Source organism: Meleagris gallopavo, chromosome 9, assembly GCF_000146605.3.
Source record: "Meleagris gallopavo isolate NT-WF06-2002-E0010 breed Aviagen turkey brand Nicholas breeding stock chromosome 9, Turkey_5.1, whole genome shotgun sequence".
Lineage (NCBI taxonomy): Eukaryota > Metazoa > Chordata > Aves > Galliformes > Phasianidae > Meleagris > Meleagris gallopavo.
The window spans coordinates 11849045-11870363 of NC_015019.2; the positions used below are offsets into that span (position 1 = coordinate 11849045).

General features: G+C 42.8%; 1 protein-coding gene across 3 annotated transcripts in view; it reads left to right on the forward strand.

Moving 5' to 3' along the window:
• The window catches only part of LOC100548043 (vascular endothelial growth factor receptor kdr-like), an 89472-nt gene that overhangs the window by 11448 nt on the left and 56705 nt on the right, over positions 1-21319 (forward strand). For all 3 annotated transcript variants that reach the window (XM_031554671.1, XM_031554673.1, XM_031554672.1), the window contains exons 3-8: positions 4508-4635; positions 7682-7841; positions 9249-9385; positions 10817-10976; positions 11572-11689; positions 13430-13605. In XM_031554671.1, the coding sequence (XP_031410531.1) occupies positions 4508-4635; positions 7682-7841; positions 9249-9385; positions 10817-10976; positions 11572-11689; positions 13430-13605 (879 nt within the window). The remainder of the gene's footprint in view (positions 1-4507; positions 4636-7681; positions 7842-9248; positions 9386-10816; positions 10977-11571; positions 11690-13429; positions 13606-21319) is intronic.

The following is a 21319-nucleotide window of genomic DNA, read 5'->3' on the forward strand; positions in this document are numbered from 1 at the left end:
GTGCAATTGATTTCCACCATCTGGAGTCTGAGATCTTCCTTGAGGCCCAGGTTATCATTTTTAAAGGAGAGCGACCCTGTCCCTTTTGTTTCAAGAAGTTCTGTCTCTCTGAGGCTTTTTTTACAGTGAGTAAACTGCCTGCTGATTAACTGACGGTGGGGAACGTGTTCGTAAAGCTGGCAGTGACACTCTCAGTGTCCAGCAGATCATTTTTCTGTGCCAGTCAGAAGAGTTTCATGAAGGATTCCATTTTTTGTCTGAGCAAACTGTAAAAGTATCAGCTAGCACTTGATTCGTTCCCTATTCAGTATTTATTCTTTGTCATTTTGTTAAGATCCCAGGCTGAGCCATTTTATATTTGCTTATCTGTTAAATGAGCAGCCCAGCTGCCTGGGAAACGCTCCTATCCAAAGCCTCTCCTGCTCAAAGCAAGAGAAGCTGGCTCGCTTTGCTTGCAGGGCTGTTAGAGAGCTGGAATGAAGCACGAGCAAACTGCAGGATGCACAGCTCTGCTGCTCTGTGCACTGGTCCTCTTTGGGGCTCAATAGTCCCTATAACCCAGAAGCTGCTTTTTGTTGCTGATACTTGCCAGGAGATTTTAAAGCACTATCTAGATTTTAAGTGGTAGTGTGAAAGGCTGAATGTATATATTTTGCCTTTCGGTTCAGACAGTAGCTTATGCTCTGGGATAGTGTAATTCTAGCAACTGTCTAGACATATGGCAATTCAGCCATACGTTAGTTCAGCCATTAAAAGTCAGTTAGGAATGAAATACAGCTTATGCGATATAGGCTGTGAATTCATGCTTCCCTCTGAGGTGTTCTTCAGTCATTAAGCAGTGTCACGACGATGAGGATCTGTTCCATTTACAATTGAAATAAGTGGATTATTTTTAGTTCTGTTGTGAAGCTGAAAATTTGGCAGACGTCAGTCTTGGAGGTGAGGAGAAATGATGGAGGAGAATGGGGTTAAGTAATGGTTTGTTTTCTGTGGAAAGGAAACACTTCAGAGAAATTGTGTTATGTTTTGACTGAAGTGCTTCAATTATTGCATAATTCAGTGTTTTCATATGTTTTAGGATTATTTAACTCTTTTGCTTAGCTACCTTCTTTTGATTTTTTTGCTTTTTAAACAAACATTGCTGTTTGTTCTAAATAGCTGTTTTTTAAACTTTCTAACTTTCAGTTTCTACACAAACAGTGAAATTCCTTCTAAAAATAATGGCACAAATATTTTAAAATTCAGCTGAAGCAATTTGTCAAAATTTGATCCAGATTTGTGAATAGTTTAGCACCAAAAGCTCTTTTTTCATAGCAGGTCTCCTCTTGGTTTATATTCTTGTCTCATCCCTTTGTCACAGGGCAAAGCAGTTGTTCTCTTTTTGCCCATAAGAGGAGAAATAGATAAGAATGTGCTTCCCCTAACACTTTTTTGTACTCTCACTGTTCACTGGAAATGCAAATCTACTTTCTCAGTAGATTTTTTTCCTATAGCAAGTAATCCAAGGACGGGGTCTTCTTGGAAGTAAAAGGACCTCTCATTATTTGCATAAGCTTTAAATTTGCCTGCGAACGTATCATCACATTTGATATATTCCAAGTATGGGTTAGCTGGAGAGCAAGACCTCAGAGGCACTAAGCAGCACTAATGTTCACACACAAACATTAAACACATGTTTGCACTGTAACTCAATATAAGAATGCAGTTGACCTGTTTGGGAAACTGCAGTAGACAAACCGTACTGAGCGTAAATATTTCATATTAGTTTTAGGGGTTGGAACAAGCTACAAAGCTGTAGACACGAGATCAGGTTTCTCAGCTGGAGGCTTGATTAGATCCGATGCCTGCCTAGCCAAAAAGTTCAGATGTGTTTCCAAAACTTCCTAAACATGAGGAGATAAGAGGTCTAGTTTTCATTCTAATTAGTATCTCTCACAACGTTTCTTACAGTGCTTTCCTCCACAATACGTGTTTTTAATACGTTGATGCAGTCAGAAAAAATGAATAGCACGGAATAGAAGCTGACATGAAAAGACATTGCTGGAAATGATAGACTTCATCCTGATTTCTGGTCTTTGTCTTCAGTTTCACTGCCTCACGTTCAGATCAGAAAGCGTGCAACAAGAGCTCTGCAGGGCCCTGCTGGCTCCTTATCACAGCTCCCCACGCTAATCACGCAGCTCTTGTACCTGCACAGCGATCCAAGTCCTTTTGTGAAACAACTCTGTCACGTTTTGACCTTTCTGATAAGCCGTGCCACCATTTGATTTCATCATGACTGAAGCACACAGTGCACTTCAGTGCTAAGAACCCTATTTCCCATTCTCAGCTAAAATTAAGCTGTCAAGAGTACAAAAGTCAACAGTCCCACTATCCTGTCTCAGTCCTTTTCACGCTTCATGTTTTTGTGAGGAAAACTGCTCTGGGCTGTGGAGAGCATGAACTCCAATTCCACATCCGGTTTGTCCTTTGAGATTGATTCCAAATGAGAGCACTCACACATTTCCATGGCATTCCTTAAGCAAGGACTGTTGTCATTAGCAAAGAAATGAACACTGATATCTCCATATGAATGACCTGTTCCCAGACAAGTTAACAGTCATGGGCTAACAAAGACAAAGTGAGTGAGATAAACCACTTCTGTTTTCCTCTGTCAGTGGAGTTGTATTTTGGAATGGACAAGCAAATCCAAACCTCACACTGCATTCAAACTACTCCACAGGTCACCAATAAGCAGCATTGGTTTGTAGCAGGAGATCAAAACTCCCAGAGCTGAGATGATGTGAAGAGGGATGTGCTGCCCAGCCAGTGACAGACGTTTCACTTTTCAAAGCCTAAAAGTCCCTCACCATCAAAACTTAATTTCATGCACTTAAGTGAAATGGTGTAAACTGGCAGCTATAACATAGCTGTAGCACTTCCATGCAGTGCATTTGACCCTTGCAACATACTTGAGCACTTCACTCCTATTTAATGACAGGTAGACCAGCACAGAATACAGCTGCTCCCTGCTGCCCAAAGGGTGAACACTTGTTTTAAACAGAAAATGGATCCCCCTTGATTTGAAGCAAAACACTTTGCCAACAGATGGGTTACTGGAAAGGAGAAATTTGGGAGGCTTCTGCCATTTATTTGAACCCCTTGTCTATAGCAGCCAGAATAGAGAACTCTCAGAAAAGAGTACTTGGAATTTTTAACATTTCAATTATTTCCTCACTAGCTAAAAATGTTAGAGAAATATTTTATCATCTTTTCCTGGAGATTTAAGAACATTCTCAGTTCTTGCAACAGATGAAGGAGACAGCTCTGATACAATACTGCAGGGAGTAAAGGGACGCACAGATAGCCTTACCCTAACACTTAGTTCAACTAAGGCTTTCTTTAATCACAGAACAGCTGCCACAACAGCCCTAGATGCAAAATGAGAGAATTTGCTTAGGCAGAGGGATTGTGGTCAGCTGGAGTGAAGCAGTGGTGCCAGAGCAAGGCAATCGCACCGATCAGACTCCTAAACACAGACTGTGGCTTTGCTTTTTGTGTTCAGGAGGCATCAGGTCAGCCTGTGAGCAGCGTTTACTGAAGATGCTGCACTCCATGCAGCCAGCTCAGACCAGTGTCCTACGAAGAGGAGCCACAAGGAGCCACAGGGGTGTAGCTAGATCCTCCAAGCAATTAATAATTGATTTTTTTTCTCTATAAAAATCCCTCAATATTACATCAAGAATTAGAAAGGAAACACAGCAGGAGGATGCAAGGCTCATTCAGAGGCAGGTCCTAGGCCAAGGATAAGCGGGTTGAGGTTACTGTGTGGCATCCATATACTTTCTTGTCATAGCATAATCCAAAGCAAAATGGCTGGTTGCCTACATTGCATGCTGTAGTCAGCTTTGGATTAGCTGAATGGCATCTGAAACTTTATACCATAGGATATCAAATTAAAGAATTTTTTTTACAAAAATCCTGACTGCTTTATGGTCTCACATTCTTTTAATCTTCTGATGACCATCACTGTATCCATACAATGAAAAATCAGTAAGACTCAGAAGCTTTATTAAATTAAACTACCTCTGATTCTTATTTATTTCTATGATATATGTATATCCTGTCTGATTTACTGTGGCAAATCTGTAGAAAATCCTACAGTTCCCTACAGGTGTGACCAAGTTACTTCTGTGTTAAGTTGTACCCTTATGATAACACTGAATTGCTGTGGAATTCTGACGTGCTGCAGTGTAATAGCAGCTGTGAAAGAAATTCAAAGCATCGAGGAAAGAACTAACCCATGTGCCATGGAGACCTGTGGAGCCAGTTATTAACTGCACTGTTACAGGTGGGGAATGGATAGGAAAGGGATTTATTTTTTTTTTTAATATGATTGTGCTATGAACTAGCAAGATAAGGTTAAAAATAGGATATTCAAGATGTCACTGGATGTCCTGTCACGTGTAACAGTGGGTTCGGATCGGCAAAAGAACGGTTCTGCACATGAGTGTTCTTCTCTCTGCAGACGACAGAAATCCATTTGTGGAGTTTCACCCGGAGCATCCCAAAATCATCTACATTCTGAAGACTAAGAAAACAGTTGTTATCCCCTGCCAAGTTACTTCTCCAGATATCAGACCCATACTTACTAAGGTAAGTAGCTGGTTTGGAGAAATTCAGACAATTCACAGGTCTGCACTGCCATCACAGTGGGTAAATGTGAAAAATAAAATTGATGAAGCTAGGTATGTTTCAAAAGGAAATAGAAAAGGCAATAATCATCAAATATCACAGTGTATTAGTAGTGAACTGTGCATAAGGCTGTTGGTGGGATTCGGTTGAGTTTATCAAATGTTCTTCACATTTCATAGTTTGATGTTCCTCCATTAAAGCTTATCGATTTTATATCATGAACCTCTCAGAACTGTTGCCCATTTCTGCTTGATTTCAGAACTTAAAACCAAGTTTTGATCTTAGAAATAAGTGGCTACTGCTTCCTTCAGCAGCAGCCACACTTGAATGTCAAGGCTACAGAATGGTCTGTGGAATAAAAATAGAAATTTAGGGTCTTGGGCTTCTTCAGTCAATGGGGATGTAATTGCTCAGTTAAAGAGCATCAGAACCACTTCAGAAATATGCCTATCACAGAATAAGGAAAAGAACATGGGTCTCCTAGCTCCAATCCTGCCTTTTGCCCAGTAGGTGATGTGCCTCTCCATTGCCCTGCTGCCTCTGCCACTGCCCCTTTTCCACGATCTGTTCTGGAAGGGTTGTGGGGTGTGATGCTGTGTTGCTGAAGGTGGTGTGCCAAGAGGGAACACAGATACTGTGATGCCTGGCAGAGGGTCTGAGGAGCTCTGCCTCTCCTAGCTGTTGGGTGTCTCCTCCTGAGAGCCAGCACATGGAACACAGAGGCCTGATACAGAGCTCCAACTCCTGCAGAAACCAATGGTGAATTTCCAGCAGACGTGCACAGGAACAGCAGAAGCCTTATTGCTTTAGTAGATCTCTATTTTTCAGTTTTGTCAGTAGGGATTAAAAGTGGGGGGATAAGGCTGCTCTCCATTTATAGCTTATCACTTCAGCCTGGATAACTGTTATCACCTTCTCCTTGGCTATAAAAATGAAACATTCCCATCTTATGTGAGCCTACTTCAACCAAATTCATTGCTGGAATAGAGTCACACGAGCCTAAGCAGGGCCTTGGAGCTTCCTGATTTATCCCTTTATTTATAGGCAACTCGGCTCTCCTGTGTGCCAGCTAAACTCTCCCCTGGTAATTTCTTCAAATACGGTCCTTTACCTTGAGGCAAGCTGCTGGAGAAATGAAATCTCCACTGAAATCTCCCTGCTGAATTGCAGAGAAAATTGTCCCCCACAGAGTCTTCCCCTGCAACGGGGAGCAGCAGGGCACAGGGAGGGATGGGGATGCTGAGCGCTGCTCCCACAGGAATGCTCTCAGGAGCCGTGTGCCAGTTCCAGCAGCCAGAAAGTCACCTCTAGCACAACCCGTCTGGGGATCCGACAGCCCCGTGTGGAGCCGAGGCGGCGGCTTCCCATGCGCAGGGGAAGCGGGGTGGAGAGGGGCGGAGGTACGGCTGTGGGACCCAGAGGTGAGCAAGGCGAGCGGACAGATTTAGAACATCCTCTGCTTCCAAATTTAATCTCCCATAGACAGCGAACTTCAAAGGGAGGAAAGCCGCTGTGATTTCCTTCAAGCAGCAATGACGTTTTTTGTTTGGTTGTTTAAATATATATTTTTGAATATTCTATGGAGATGTTTAATATGTGTGTAGTGTTGAAAAGGGCCTCCTGAGTAGGGTTATTTTTTCTTCCCCTTCCTCTCGCCATCAGGGAGCGGAGCTGCCAAACCATGAAATTCATCTTTATCACATATTATTATTCTTTTAGAAAATGTACTTTTCCCACCGTAAATTAAGTTCCTTATGTTACCATTATACTTTAAAATCATTGCACTCTCTGGCCCTTAAATATGTATGGGGAAAGGTACCACTCACTAATACCAAACAGATCCTGGCTAACTCTACAGACCATCTCTGTTATTAAGAAACAAGCTAAGACACAAGACTCGAACTTTTAATTTTGCTTAATATGATTTTAATTCTGGACAAAAAAGCATTTTCAATCCTGTCAGATCTGTTTAGTCAGTGATGTGGCTCAGTGTGCGTTTGCCACTTACAGCTTTGACCTTCATGGGTGTTAAAGCACAATTAAGCCCCAGGTCTCAGATCTCGTTCTGTAGCTTTTCCTGAATTTTCCTAATGGCTCTGCACAGCTCAATTGCTTTGAAAGCATTTTCCCAAAATCCATGTTTTTTATGACTGTCAGAAAAGAACCGCTGCTCCAAAAGAAAGCCATGCCTGCCATCCCAAAGCAATGCCCCAAACCCTTACTTCCATGGCCTTTGTTCTGTGTTGAGTGCTCAGTAATAAGGGACATAAAGCAATGCCATCCCAATCAACAGTGTGTTCCCATGAGAGGTATGAGCATCAGCTCTCAAAGCCTGGAGCTGAAATTTCATCAAAAGAGGAGTTTTATTTAAACTGAATCCAATTTAAACCACTCTGCTAATACAGGAATACTGTTTGGTGGCAGAAGAATAAGTTGGGTGTTGCATACAAAAGATGAAGAGCAACATTATGATTTTTTTTTTCAGGAATCGCAGAACAATACAAATATTTGGGAATCTAGGACTACTAATGTCTGTGTTACTATGTTAATCATAGAATCAGAGAATGGTATTTTGAGAAAAATGCATAGTACATACGTGTAGCAGTACACAAAGCAAGATTTTGTTCCTAGGCACTTCGGAAAAGGTTACTCTGCAAAGCTTCCATAAGACAGGCAAAATTACTTCCAATAAAGAGATGAGGGAAACCGGTTTTACAGTGAGTGGCACCATATCGTGCATAAGGTCTGAGAGTTTTGGGGCTACTGAATCAAGAGCCCCTGTTACGATGTCCAAGTTTTGGATTTCAAACAGTTGTACCTCAGGGAGGACTCTCCTATTTATACATGTTGCTGTTGCCTGAGATGTGTGTGGAATGAGACCACCAACCACTCTGAAAGGTCAAATACCTCCCTAGTGCATGAAGCAGAACAGCTTTGGCTGCTTGGCTTGATGACCTGAGGAGAAAGGGAATGTCTCAGCCACCTCCTATTGCCTGCTCTCTTTCAGTATCCTCATCTTGAAAGGCTAGACTTCAAGAAGATGGTGTGGGACCCAAAAAGAGGATTTGTCATCCCCTCTCATTCTTTTACTTATTCTGGAGTACTCGCATGCACTGCAAACATCACTGGAAGTGTGTTCTCATCCTATTACCTCGTACACAAACTGGGTGAGTGATTGCTGCGCACCAAGGAATGACCATAATATTTCTGCTTCATTGCTAATCCCTTGGCTATTATTTATTGGCTAGCCCTAGGAATATTTGATATATCTAATTGTTATGTATCTGTAGCACATCCAAACTGCAACACTTAAAGCAAACTAATTCTTCCCCTTGTTTTCTTATTCAATAGAACTTGCCTGATCCACTCAAATTGCCAGGTGTTGAGGTGGTACAGAACAGGAGCATTTTATTCAGACCTCACCGAGGCTTTGTTTGCTTGGATAGAGCAATATTTACACTAAAGCAAACGCCAATTTAGAATAAACCAAACATTAGATTTCTTTTTGCTTCTGGTCATTAAACACACAAGATCATGGTATAAAAACCTCATTAACATATTCATATATTTGCTTTTTTATCCTGTGTCTCATGGTGATTTACTCTGTCTTTTCCTTTATATTTACAGTTGACCTTCAGCTCAGAATTTATATCCAAATTTGCAGCTACCAATCATTAAATTTTGGAATGCTGGAGATTAATTAAAGTCCACTTCTAATTTATTTTTCCTTTCTTTTCAATGTATTCTCTTTCTTTCTTTGTAATTGTATTTTTCACAAGGAGAGATTGTGACTTCATTCCCATTAGATTATAGCATCCTTCTATGCAATTAGCACTCAGCTTTAAATAACAATGCATTTGTGTGGCAGCCAAATAAAGATCCCGTAAATCTCTCTTTCTATTTTTCTTTCATTGCTGGAGTAGTAATTATTTATTACTAAAATTGTGAATGCAAAGCTAAAAAAAAAGCCACGAGGACATCCTTATCTAGCCCCAAAGCACACCTGCGAGACCTTTCTCTGTAACGTATTGCTGTGCAGTGGTCAGAATTGTATCTACTATGCTGCACCATAGACTGAGGCATGGCCTTGAAGCAGGCTTTTTCAGAGCTGATGCATTTAAGACATCAGTAAATACAAAAGACTGAGATCTGTTAGTCCCATTCAAAAAGGAGAGGTAACTGGCCATCAGTGGGCAGGAGAAATGAAAATGTTGAGTCACTTTGAATCTTTTTTTCTTAGAAAAGAAGAAAAGAAGTACAAGAATAGTATCAGAATGTTTTGGCTTTGAGGGCTGGAGCCAAACATGGCAAAAGCAAGAAGAATCATTCATAAATGAGTGTGTCCACATCTGACCACTTTGATCAGCTGATGTTCAGGCGTTTATACAACTGACCTAGCTTTTCCATTGTGTGGGTGTTTTTGAAAGTTTCCGTAGAAACTGCAGAAAAAGATGAAGTGCTTTATAAACTGAAAAGAGCAGATGCTGGAGGGGCATTCAGAGTGTGGTTACTATCTTAAGTGTCATTTATGCGTAGAGTGCTGTGTGGTTATACTTTTGCTCTTTTCCTTTCAGAGGGCAGAGCACAGAACCTGGCTCTGAAAGCAACTCCCAAAAAACTGCTGGTTGGAGAAACTCTCTATTTGGAATGCAAAGCAGAAACCTTCATCAACGGGCGCATTGAATTCATATGGACGTGTCCTAAGGGGAGAGTGAGTTGATGAGAATTCAGGATTCTGCTTTGATGCAGTCTCCTCCCAAAAGAAAGATGTTCATGGTGCTGAGCACACTGACTACTAGCTGTTCTGAAATACAGCCAACCATTTCTATGCCTACAACTGATTGTATTTTTAGTTTGAATGAATCTAAAATGCATCTACTATCTTGAGCCTGTAAATTAAACTGCAAATCTCATGCTAAATATATGCTTGCAAGAAAAGCCAGGAGATCTTTCCTCTTGGAACAATTTGTCACGTTATTTGTGGCCTCTTCCCAGCTAAAAACTTATGTCTCAAGGGCAGGCATGAAGGGTGCAAGCTGTCAATCTGCTCACCCATCTTGGCACTTATTAAGTAGGGGAAATGAAACAAAAGCCATTTGTATCTGCTCAGACCTCACCAAATAATTCAGTTTAAATTCTGAAAGTGAGTTCTTGAGCTTTCTGTGGAACGCAGTACAGAAATGCTGAACTTGATGTAGAGCCACGTGACACTTTGATGTACTGAAACCTTCCAGTTCTCCTAAGGAAAACCAGAGAGAAGGGGTATTTTCCAGATAAGTTCATTTATCCAGTATAGTACTCATGATTCTATTTGATGTTCAGAATTAAAATGGTTGCTTTCTATTTTAATTCTGCAAAATATACATTTCAAAGGAGCATCTAAGCCTTTTGGAACAGTGTAAAACGTGCCCCCTAAAATTTGATTGTTTTTGGACTTATTTTGTTTACTTAACAAAAGAATGTTTGATTTTGTTCCTGTGAAGAAACTACAGAAAAAATAGAGTTTATGGAAGTTCAAACTTCTAAATTCCTGTGTTACTGAATTCTGTTTCTTGAAACCCACATGATGGAAGAGAGTTACTTCTTCATGAAACCTTCTTAGATTTCTAACATTATAAATGCATAATTTCTTGACCAAATATATGGGATCAAAAATCCAATCAGAATAATAAAATGCTTTCTCAAATTCTTCAGGAATTTGCATTGGCATTTGGCTATCATAATATATCTGTTATTCTTTTGGAAAGTAGGCTTTCTTTCTAAGACAAGAAAACTGACAGTGACCCTGAAAAAGGCACAGCAGTGACCCTACAGAAGATGATGGCAGTTTTGCAGTGAGATCCCTGCGATGTGGGCCATGAGCAGGGATGATCTTTGCAGTGTCCCATTACTTACCTGCACACCCAGCTTTCAGCAGAGACGTGCCATAGTTCCACTGCTTCTTTCTCATTAGACTTGATAACGAGAGCTCACACAAGAGCTCTTCCTGCTGTTTTGCCTTTTATAATATTTACTTCCGTGATGGGGAGATACGATAATTTTGATATGAATCACTGCTTTTCTTAACTGGCAGACTTTGTAAGGGTAAACAAAGCAATCCCAATTATGCCGCTTTCTGACCTCTTTTTTTGCTGACTTCCAGCACCCTTACCCCAGGAGAACAATGGACCAGAGTGAACCCGTGTATAAGGTTGGCAGCAGCCTGACAATTGAAAATGTCACCATGGAAGATGGAGGCCTATACATATGCAAAACATTCAATGTAACGAGGCTGGAAGCTAATGTCACCGTTACGGTGTACGGTAAGTTCTGCAGCTAAACCACAACACTCAAGAACTAAGACTACACTTTTAGTGTAACCAAGTTACACTAAAAGAATAATGCCACATTTCTAAGTCTGCTGATACCTAAATGTCGTTAGGAAGAATGACAACTAGTTAAAACAGACATTAATAATCTGTAATAATTCTGTGAGAGAGTCAGCATCCAGAACCATGTTTTCAAAAAAACATCACAGAGCTCAAGACTGCTATATCTGAGGGTATGGATGAACTGGGACTGAGCTACTTAGGAGGGGCAGCTCTGAGAGCGGTTGCTGAAAATCTGTTGGGCTGGCATTCACAGGACAGCATACCCCAGCACTTAGACATGCTGCACCAGGGGCACAGCAGCTGCTAATTCTCTCCATTAAATAAAAAGTCCTTCATATGGAGATATAATTTACTGACTGCACAGAGCTGTGCAGTCAAACTGGCTGGCATTCCAGTTGGTTGTTTCCAGCTTCTGCACATCTGCAGCTGCAAAATATCAAGGATAGGCAAGCACTGTGCAAAGATATGAGCACTGCACTGTGGCAAATCTGCCATTCCTTGTCTTTCTCTTTGTTTCTCTTTCAAGACAAACCCTTCCTTGAGGTGTCGCACAAGAAGGGGCATTACTATGAGATTACATCAGGACACAAGTCACTGAAACTGGCTGCAAAGGTGGATGCCTTTCCTCGCCCAACTGTTACCTGGTGAGTACCTGGGTCAACAGCAGACATGGCCTTGCTGAGGCTCCTGTCTGGAGCAGATTTTCACTGTTGCTTCGCTGACTGCAGGTATATAAGTTGAGAGCACTCACAGCCATGGCCTCACAGCTCACCCAAGGAGTTGTTTCTCCTTTCTCTGCTGCTGTGTGCTCTGTGGAGGTGACAAGCCGTACCTCTTTCCCATGCTATTTTTCCCTTTTAGTTATACAAACAAAAAGGTTCCTACAGAAGAAATAGAGGTTTTGTTTACACTGGACACAGAACTGTTTGGAACAGTAGAAATCTAAGGGGGAAGGGCTGCCAGTTTATTAGCTTTAGTGGTGGCTAGTCTGCAAGGATGCAGGGCACAGCAGAAAGCTGCAGGACACACTATTAACATGAAAAAATATTTCTCTTTTTATCTTTCAAATAATTTACTCCAATTGGGTCCCACCAGCAATGCCAGTAACTCCTCCTAGGCACTGTAAGGCTCCACCTGGACTGTGATGGGTTAGGTGAAAAGCAGCCAACACATCAGTGAGTGCAGGAGACACTCATTTCTCTCATTGCCCTTAAATCACTTGTCCTCAACTCTGCCACTTTCTCTATGCCTCATTTCATAGGGCTCATTCCCAGCCCCACCTCACTCACCATGAGCTGTTCTGCCTGTCCCAGCTGAGCAGAAGGCTTGGCAACACTCCCCAGTGCCCTTCCCTGGCCAGCTGAGTGCTGCTCGGGATGGCCTAACAGCCAGCAAAAGGTGTTGCTCAGGGATGGGTTTGCTGGATTTTCCTAGTAAAACTCACAAGAAATTATCCAATATCAGTCAAATCACTGACCTCTGCATGCCAAGAGCTATTTTTAATTGCCTCTGGTTTTTAAGAGACAGAAACTTTCCTGGGAGTTAGAGAGGGAGCACCCCCTTTCCCCTGCCAGGCTTTGTTCCCAGGGCCCGGCGTGCAGCAGCTCTGTGGCAGCTGGGACCACCAGAGCCTCCTTCCCCACATGCAGCAGATGTTGATGTTGGAGGTCTTTCAGCACAGTTTGAATGACTGCAGAGGAGGCTTTCAGCATGCTCAGACAGCAGGACACGTACCCCAGCTTCTCCTTCCACCAAGTCTGAAGCTCTGTGTGTGGCAAAGTCTGCCCTATTTCATATTCATAACCCAACTGCGGGTTAGCAGTGAGCAGGAGAAGGTCATGGAGCCTCGCCCAACCCAGTGTTAGTGATGGTTCAGGGCTGCAAATTCCTCACTGACCAGCCTGTTGACTCTAAACTCTCCCTAACACAGATTAGCTTTTTCATAAATAGTAAAGGATCATTCATACATGCTGAAAAAAGGTTATGATTAATTAATATCTTGTTTTAAAACTGATGATGCAAATTTTGGCTAACCCATCACTTATTGCACTTAGTATTGCACATGCAAGCTGATGTTTGCAGTCCACAACAATTTGAGGGCAGCTCCATTTGCATTTCTGATAATAGTTGAGCGTAAAAGAAGCACTGATAACTCAGATTCATTTAAATATCATTTTTTCCTGTAGCACAGCAGATGCTACTCAACTGTAGTGTGAAAGAGCATGGGAATAGAAGCCCAATTCAAGCAGGGGTTCCTGTTCTATTTCCAATGCTGTTTCTGAAGGATGACCCTTTAACCACTCTCATTTGGGTACCAGTCAGGCTTTCTGAGGGCTAACAGCCACGTGTGCACATGATGAGCCTTGCTGGGACTTTCACAACAGGTACAAAGATGGCAAACTGATCAAGGATAACCAAACTTGCTACGAGCCAGACCCAGCAAAGTACAGGCTGGGCATAAGGGATGTGAGACCAAAGCACGCTGGGAACTACACCATTGTCTTGAGCAATGCAAAATATGGCCTGTACAAGAACCTCACCATGCAGCTGGTAGTGACAGGTAAGGACTTGATGTCTGTAATGATACTGCTGTGTTTTTCTGTGTGATGCTGTTCTTTCAGTCAGTAGGAAGGAGGGACAGGTCCCACGTTTACCTGCAATGAGCTCATACAACCCTTATTTAGGAAACACTGATGATCCGTTTCACACCGATCCATACTGAATAGAGGCAATAGAATGGAGATCTGCAATGAGGAGTTAGGCTGAAACCAGGTCATCTAAAACAACTTTCCAACAAGCTGCTGCACCTCAGAAATAGACCGCAGCATCTTTTTGTTGCAGATGGACACGGAAACGGCTTGAAAGCCTTTCAATAGGAGTTTGGGAGGATATCTAGGAGCAAGGTCTGGAGCTGGGGGCATAGTTTCCCAAGAGAAGTGGTGGAAGTTTTATCCCTTGAGATTAAGAACTAGCTTGGGCAAAGCACTGGGGAACATCCTGTTGGGACAGGAAGAATCCCAAATGTGCTGGCGGAAGGAACCAGATGAGCTGTTCTGTCTTTCATGTCTCTCCATCATCCTGCTACAGAAATACTGCCTAAGTCTGTATTTTGTATTTTTGTGTTGTCATGTATCTGCTGGGAGCATTTGAGGCCCGTTTTCAGGAGGATTCAAAGCAAACGGAGTGCAGTGAGGCTGGTTTACTTGTCAGAAAAGGAATACAGACATTGGAATCACATTTACTGATCTCACTCACTGGGATGATGGAAGACAGAGCTCATTGTCTCTTTGCACATCTGCTGCCTCTTTTAATGCAGTGAATGTGGGAACAGAGACAGAATCGTGAGATCCAGCAGGAGTTCAGCATGATAGCTCTGCTTTCTTCTGTATTTCCTGAGGTTTGCTCAGGCAGTGAGATAGGTAAAGTGGTTGATGGAGGTTTGTTTTTTTTCTATGGTGAATTTTTCTCTCTTTCTCCTCTTGACACCTAAAAATATTCTCAGTTGTCCCGTCTTGAATTACTTATGTGCTGTTGCACTATGGACCTTCCAGCATTTGTTTTTTTCTCATCTCACCTTTCACAAAGGAATAATGCATAACAAATAGAGAACTTGTTACTTGGGCACACTTGGCCTACTCAAAATGCTAAGTGCTTACACCAACTTAAACAACCCTTAAACTAATGTGTGATATAGGACTGTAGAGAGCTGGCTACATGCTCATGGTCAGCTGCTGTAGCTCAGTGATGGGCAGGAATGTGTTAAACTGCGTCCATTTATTCCCTCGGGGTTGTTTATCCATACAGTGGTTTTGCTGTCTTGTTAGAGAACAGAAACATCCAAAGGAAGAGAAAATTAAGAATGATAATAAATTATCTTGTCAAGGTAAATATTAGCGTTTGCGTGCGAAAGAGAATGTTTAGTCAAAGAGCAGCCATTCCACAAATAGGCATATCAAAAACAAACAGAGCTTGTTTGTGGGAGCAAAATGCTATTTCAGGATTAAACCATCCATGCTAGTAAGTACAGTACAAGCCTTTCATCTCTCTTGTATGTACAGGCATGTGTTGTTCTGGCTCTCACACAGTGCTTGCCTAGCATGGTGCTCATTGTCAGCCTTTATTTCAGATCAGCCCAATAAAGACTTCAATCAGGAATAATTATTTCATTGCAAAACACCCCTTTCTTAAGAGTATGCAAAGGCCAGCAGGTGCAGGACTGTTACTGACCAGCAAGGGTACTGCTTGCAGAAGCACAGGAAAAATGAACAGCAGGTGCTTCTTTCCTGTTAGTTTTTTTTTTTACTTTTTTTTAAAAAAAAAAAAAAGCCATCCCTGAAATGAGACACAAAATGGAAAATATCTGCCAAAGAAAGCCACTGTTTTTAAGCAAATCACTGCAAACAAGGAGGTATTTGCCCAGACTGTAGATAGGAATGACTCAAAACCAGGAAAGCTCTCTTCCTTGCCAGGCTCTTCCCTCTGCAGCACTAATCCAGCAAGATGGATCTGAAGCACGCGACCCAAGGATGGGGTCGTTTAGCCCAGATGCATGTGAGAAGAGATCAAAAAAGGAAAATTTTGTTCTTGAAGCTTATCCGACTGCAGAAAAATGCTTTTTTTCTCATGCTTTCAGCTAGGGAAAATGGATTGCTTCTTTTTCAGATTTGGGCATAATTTGCTTTATATTCAAAAAACAACCTGAATGCAGATTTAAATTTTTCTCTCAACTCCTAAACAAATAGCCTGACACTTAATCTCCACTTCCTATGACTGATGTCCTGGCATCACCTGAACAGATCCAACTGTTTGGAGCTTCAGCAGAAGGAGGCCAAAATGCTTTGCAGATATTTTATGTGGGATTACTTTGCCCACAACTGAAACAGAACCGCCTCTGAGCTGAGAGGGGTGATTAATGTCTCTGCTTAGAACCAGGCAGTCTGCAATTACTGAAGTTAGAATTTGAACACTGGTATTAACAGACTTCATGGAAAAATCCTCTTGGGTTTGCAGGTCAACACGCTGGTAGAAGCATCAGTTTTGCATTATGTGTAAGAGGCGCTGCCTGGAGCAGCCCAGCACCTGCCAAGCCTCATGCCGACTACATGCACATCAAGCAGCTCCCTATTACTGAGGAGTAGCATTTCTTTTTTGAGTAACAGCATTAGTCCCCAAAAGGCAGGGCAAGTCTTTTAAATTTCAGAGCTGCATCTGAGAAAGAAAGTGCATTCTGAACTGTACCATTTAAATAGGCTTTGGAATGTGAAGATAAATGCCATTTGTCTCTTCCTGCAAATAGAAGAAATTATAAGCAAGCATACAGCCCCCTCTCCTGTGAGTCTCTTCAAAATAATACATCATTAGTTCTCCTGAGCAGTGCAGATAGGGAAAGTGGCAGGTTACGTGCTGTGACAAACCCATCACTGTCAATTTGAACTAGGTGTAGAGGAAGTTTAAAGTTAATAGTGTTGTGAAATGTTATCTACAAACAAAGTATAAATAGCACTAGGACTCTTACTCATCAAATTGCATTATATTAATTTTGCAGGGCATTTTATTCTGTAATAACAGCAGCAGAAAAGAATCCCTTAAAAAGTATGAGAAAATAAGTGATATGCCTGAGCCCTACAGGACAGCAGCTTATATGCAGTGTATCTCCTGACCTGCTAGAAGACCTGCACTGCTGCAAGCTTGCTTCGGAATTATCTTCCATATACTTAACTGGCAGCCAGCACAGCACTTCTGGCATCAAGTACTGTATTTGTAAGGTATTTGCTTCATAGTAATGAGCGCAAAAAGTAGGAGCTATTTCCCCACAAAGGTTGATATGACCATAAAGCTGATGAGTATCTGCAGGGAGCAGAGGTATTCATTGTCTCAGCTCTACAGAGACAAGAAGCAAAAGGGCAAATAAGGCCCCGAGCTGCTGGCTGGGAGCTGGGAGCAGTGCTGGCCCCAGCAGTACGCAGAAAGCAGGCACACCAAACCGTGCAGTTGCTGTCTCGCCCAGAGCAGAATAGCACTGCTATGCAAAAAATGTCTCTTAAGAAGTGGCTTAGCTGTGCCTCTGGTCACCCATGCTCCCACTGCAGCTGGAATTTCATCTTGCGGGAGCACATATCTCCCCTGTGGATCCTGTTGGCTCATTGTAGGACTCAAATCCCCAGGAGGCAGCTGACTGCATTTTCAAAACTCTCCTTCTTTACATATTTACACATCAAACACTGTCCAAGAAGCGGCAGGTTGCTGTGTTTTTGTTTTGTTTGATTAAATTCTTATTGAGAAAAGGTTCAAGAAAATAATGTTCTAAAGAATTTGGAGGAAAAGGAGCAAGAAGAAGGAACAATTCTAGCAAACAGCTGGTGGCTGCACATCTGAGCCAGCCAGCCAAGGAGGAGAAACGTGGGAGAAAAGAGTTATTGCAGGCTGAAATACAAAGCCATTTCAGAACAAAACATAAACAAAAAATCCCCAAATCTATTTATGGGGAAGCAGGCTGCATTTCATTCTCACCCTTGCTCAAGTCATCTGCATGTATCAGAGTTCTTGCTGAGCCCTTTATGGGGCAGTCAGCATGCTCTGACCATCATGCTGTGAGTGAAGGTTGTATAGGAGCATAAGTTAATTTGAAAAAAAAATGGGATTAATAACCTCCTTCACCACTTTTCCTTTCTCCTTTGTCCCAAAGTTTCTCTTCTGTGCTCTGTCAAGACTCTTCCAGCAAATATTGCTTTGGGTTCCTGCTGCTCTTGTCAATTGAAATTACATTCCCTTGAAGAGTCTTGATCCCCAAAGCTCTTGCATTGTATCTCTAAGAAGGGCAGTGCAAAGTGCTAGCAATAGCTGTACCAAAAGCAATAGTTATTCACAGGCTACCTACAAATTCCCTCTCTCCTGGGCATGGACCAAACTAGGAGACCTTGAGCATGCAGAATTCATGTGTGCATTGCCATGTGCTCCCCATTATGTCACTGAGATGGCTGTCCCTCGATTTCTGTTACTAGGGAGAATTAGCTCGAGCGCTTAATGATGCATGTGTTGTCCTACTCTGTAGTCAGGCCAGCTCTTCATATTTGGTTTAAAATCAAAGACAGGGAGTTCTGTGCTTGACCTACTTTGGCTTGCAAGGGATGAGTTGACATCAAAGGAGTCCCCAGTGATCTCCATAGAAGTTAATAAATACATGGTGATCCATGGGAACAATCCTCTGTCACTTTAACCAGATCCAGACTAGTCTGAAGAGGGAGACGGCCCTCAGGATGAGGTTAATTAATACTGGGCTGTGCCAGGTCAGAGCAAAGGAGTTCTTGGAGGGACAGAGCTCATCTGAGGGCAGAGGGGAGTCACACATGGTCCTCAGTGCATGGAAGGGCCACAGAAATCTCTGTGCTGGACATCAGAGGTGAGAAATGGGAATTTCTTTGCATTAATACTGCAAATAGGTAAAGGATTGAGCCAGATAGTAGAAGCAGCGCTGCACAGAACCTTCACCTTGCTTGCATTCTTCAGTATTCTGCCAGGACTGGCTTTCCATTGTATGTTACATCCAACTCCAGTGTAGCTCCTTGGAGGATAACCCATTCAGGAAAAGCCAGAATAGAAAATTTGATTTTCCGTCTCCTGGGCCAGCCAAGCAAACTTAGAAACCTGCGAATAAAACACAGCCTGTCTCCAACTAGCTGTAATTTCAGTGTTTTCCTCCTCAGGCCCATTCCTTTGCTTTCCTCCTGTGTGCTGCCAGGTCTGGCTGTAGGCAGTGCTCTGGGAGAAAGCAAGTATGAAGTGCTGCGCTATCATACAGTGCTCCAGTCCATCCTTCAGGTCTCGTTTAACAGGCACAGGCAAACAGGATCCAACTGGATGGTTTCTGCGCCATTTGCTTCCACCCTGCTGGTACTCCCAGCCTGCAGCAGTGGAGCAGCAGCCAGCATGCAGCCAGCAGTGTGCTGCAGGGCGGGCTGGAGCCCATAACTGCTGAGCCCAAGGCTGTTGCTGCAGTGGAACCCACGGAGGGTCTTGGGCTGCACACCTCATCCTGGTGCTGGTTGTGTGTAGCGCTGCACAGAGCAAAACAGAACAGCCAACAGAAGGTAACAGCTGGGGTCAAATACAACGTTCTGCTCAGCCTGGAACAAAAGTCATTTTAACTAATTTGATTCGAATAATTTTTCTCTCTTTCAACAAAAAAGAAAAAGAAATGCAATGATCACTTGTAAGCTGAACACAGATGAAGTGCTTTTACTCGGGGGAAATTTTATCCTCTTTTCCCCATATCATTTGACTGGTCTAAGCATGTGTTAATGACCTTCCTATCTGCTTTACAAGTATTCACCTGGCTCAGCTTGCAGAGCTTCTATTTCCATTAAATACCACAGAAAAATAGATGGAATATTCGAAAGTGCAAATTATTTTTGCTTTTGGGAAACAGAAGGGGCAAACTGAAATCAAATGGACACTGGATAGTTTTAATGAAGCCTCGTAGTCCAGCAAAGTACAGCAGGTTCAGATGAAATGCTTCACTGGACTACTTTGTGATGTTTTAATGATTGTTCAATATGAAAACATTTTTGAAACTCAGTTTAGATGGTAGTGGGGGAGGTGTGTAAACATTTCTGTTCAGATCACTGGAAGTAAAGCAAAATACAGTGAATGTTTCTATGTGCTGGCCTCTATATTTGGATGCTCCTCTGGGTGACAACTTCATAATAACATCTGCCATGCATTGAGAGATAAAAGAATCTCTTGCCTAAGGAGTAATGCCAGGGGGTCAGTGTCCCAATCTTCTCCTAATGTTACAGACTAAACATTACACAAGAAAGTAAGATGAGATTTGCATAATGCTGATTAATTTGAAATTCATAGTAAGCAGAATTGCTTTTTGATTGCATTTCACAATGCAGCAGCAAAGTCGTTAGTTATTCGGGTCAGCTCTCACACCAGCAATTGCACCTCTGCAGAGAAGGCTGGGGATACAATCACACTTTCAGCCGAGAGATGAAAACACAGCTATTTTTTGATACATTTAAAGCCATCTGAACATTGCACATTGCAAAAGGAGCCAGAGAGGAGAAAGCTTTTACGGTTTGTTTGGCTTCTGCTTGAGAAAACTCAGTCTGAGGAGGGCAGAGGTCAAGGGATGGGACACAGAGGTTGGAAACAGGCGGTCAGATCTCTGGGGAGGGGCTGGAAACAAGAAGTGGGACAGCAAGGAGTGCTTCAGGTCAGCAAGGAAGTGTGCAGTGATGTCCTGCAGCTCAGCACTGCTGCAGGACTGCTTGGGGCAGGAGCACACAGGGAAGTGTTTGGAGAGCCCACGAGGGGCCAGGAGGGTTGCACTGTGTCCGGGGGAGCAGGCAGAGAGCACTGCAGGGCACAGCACAGGGGCAGCTTATGTGTCACTCTGCTGTTGTGGTGCTTTCAGGTTCCAACAGGGTTTTTTTTTTTGCATGCTTAAGGATAGCTATATGCATGCAAATGTGGCTGCGTTTTTTAGATGTTTAATTTAAGGTGCAACCAGAAATAGACTTGGGTTCTGGCAGTGCTTATGATTCTGACCCCAAGCCTCCCTCCACTCCTGTACATGAGCAGAGATGCACTAGAGTTGGTGCATAACCCACCACGCTGCTTTGTAAGCAGATGTGAAAGAGAAAGCAAAGCACGTGTGGAAGAGGGAGAGAAATATACCACTAGGTGTACATTAAGTAATCACTGGCATTAGGTTAAAAATTCCTCAGCTTCCAAGTGCAGAGCCGTTCTGCAGGCAAGGTTACTATAGCTGCCTATTCAGCCAACCATCTGGTTACAGTCCGTGCCAGCACCTAGCAGAGAAGACAGTGAGCCTTACAGGTACCAAGGCTTTCCATCATGATGGGGGCACTTTCTGCAGGTACATCTAGTCCAGCAGTGAGCAAAAGGAACGGAAACGCTTCGGCTGTCCTTAGGGGCACAGTGGTAGGATGGCCAGCACATGGCCAGCACAGTGTGAGGAGCTTCACAGAGTTTTCAGCCCAATCAGTGTCTCCCACCATATTTCACACCGCAAACCTGAGGCACGTGGGAGCCAATGCCAGCATCCCTAACAGCACAAAGAACTGCTTCCAAAACTGGGGTCACTCCGAGGGTGACACCCACCACCACTGCACTCTATGCAGGGAGAAAGAGAGAAAAACTTACAAAAAACCAATTCTGTTTCTGAAAGACACGCCCAGATTTAGCTACCCCCACGCTAACCACGTTGTAATGCACTGCAAGAAAAATGATGGGGAGGGACTTCTAGC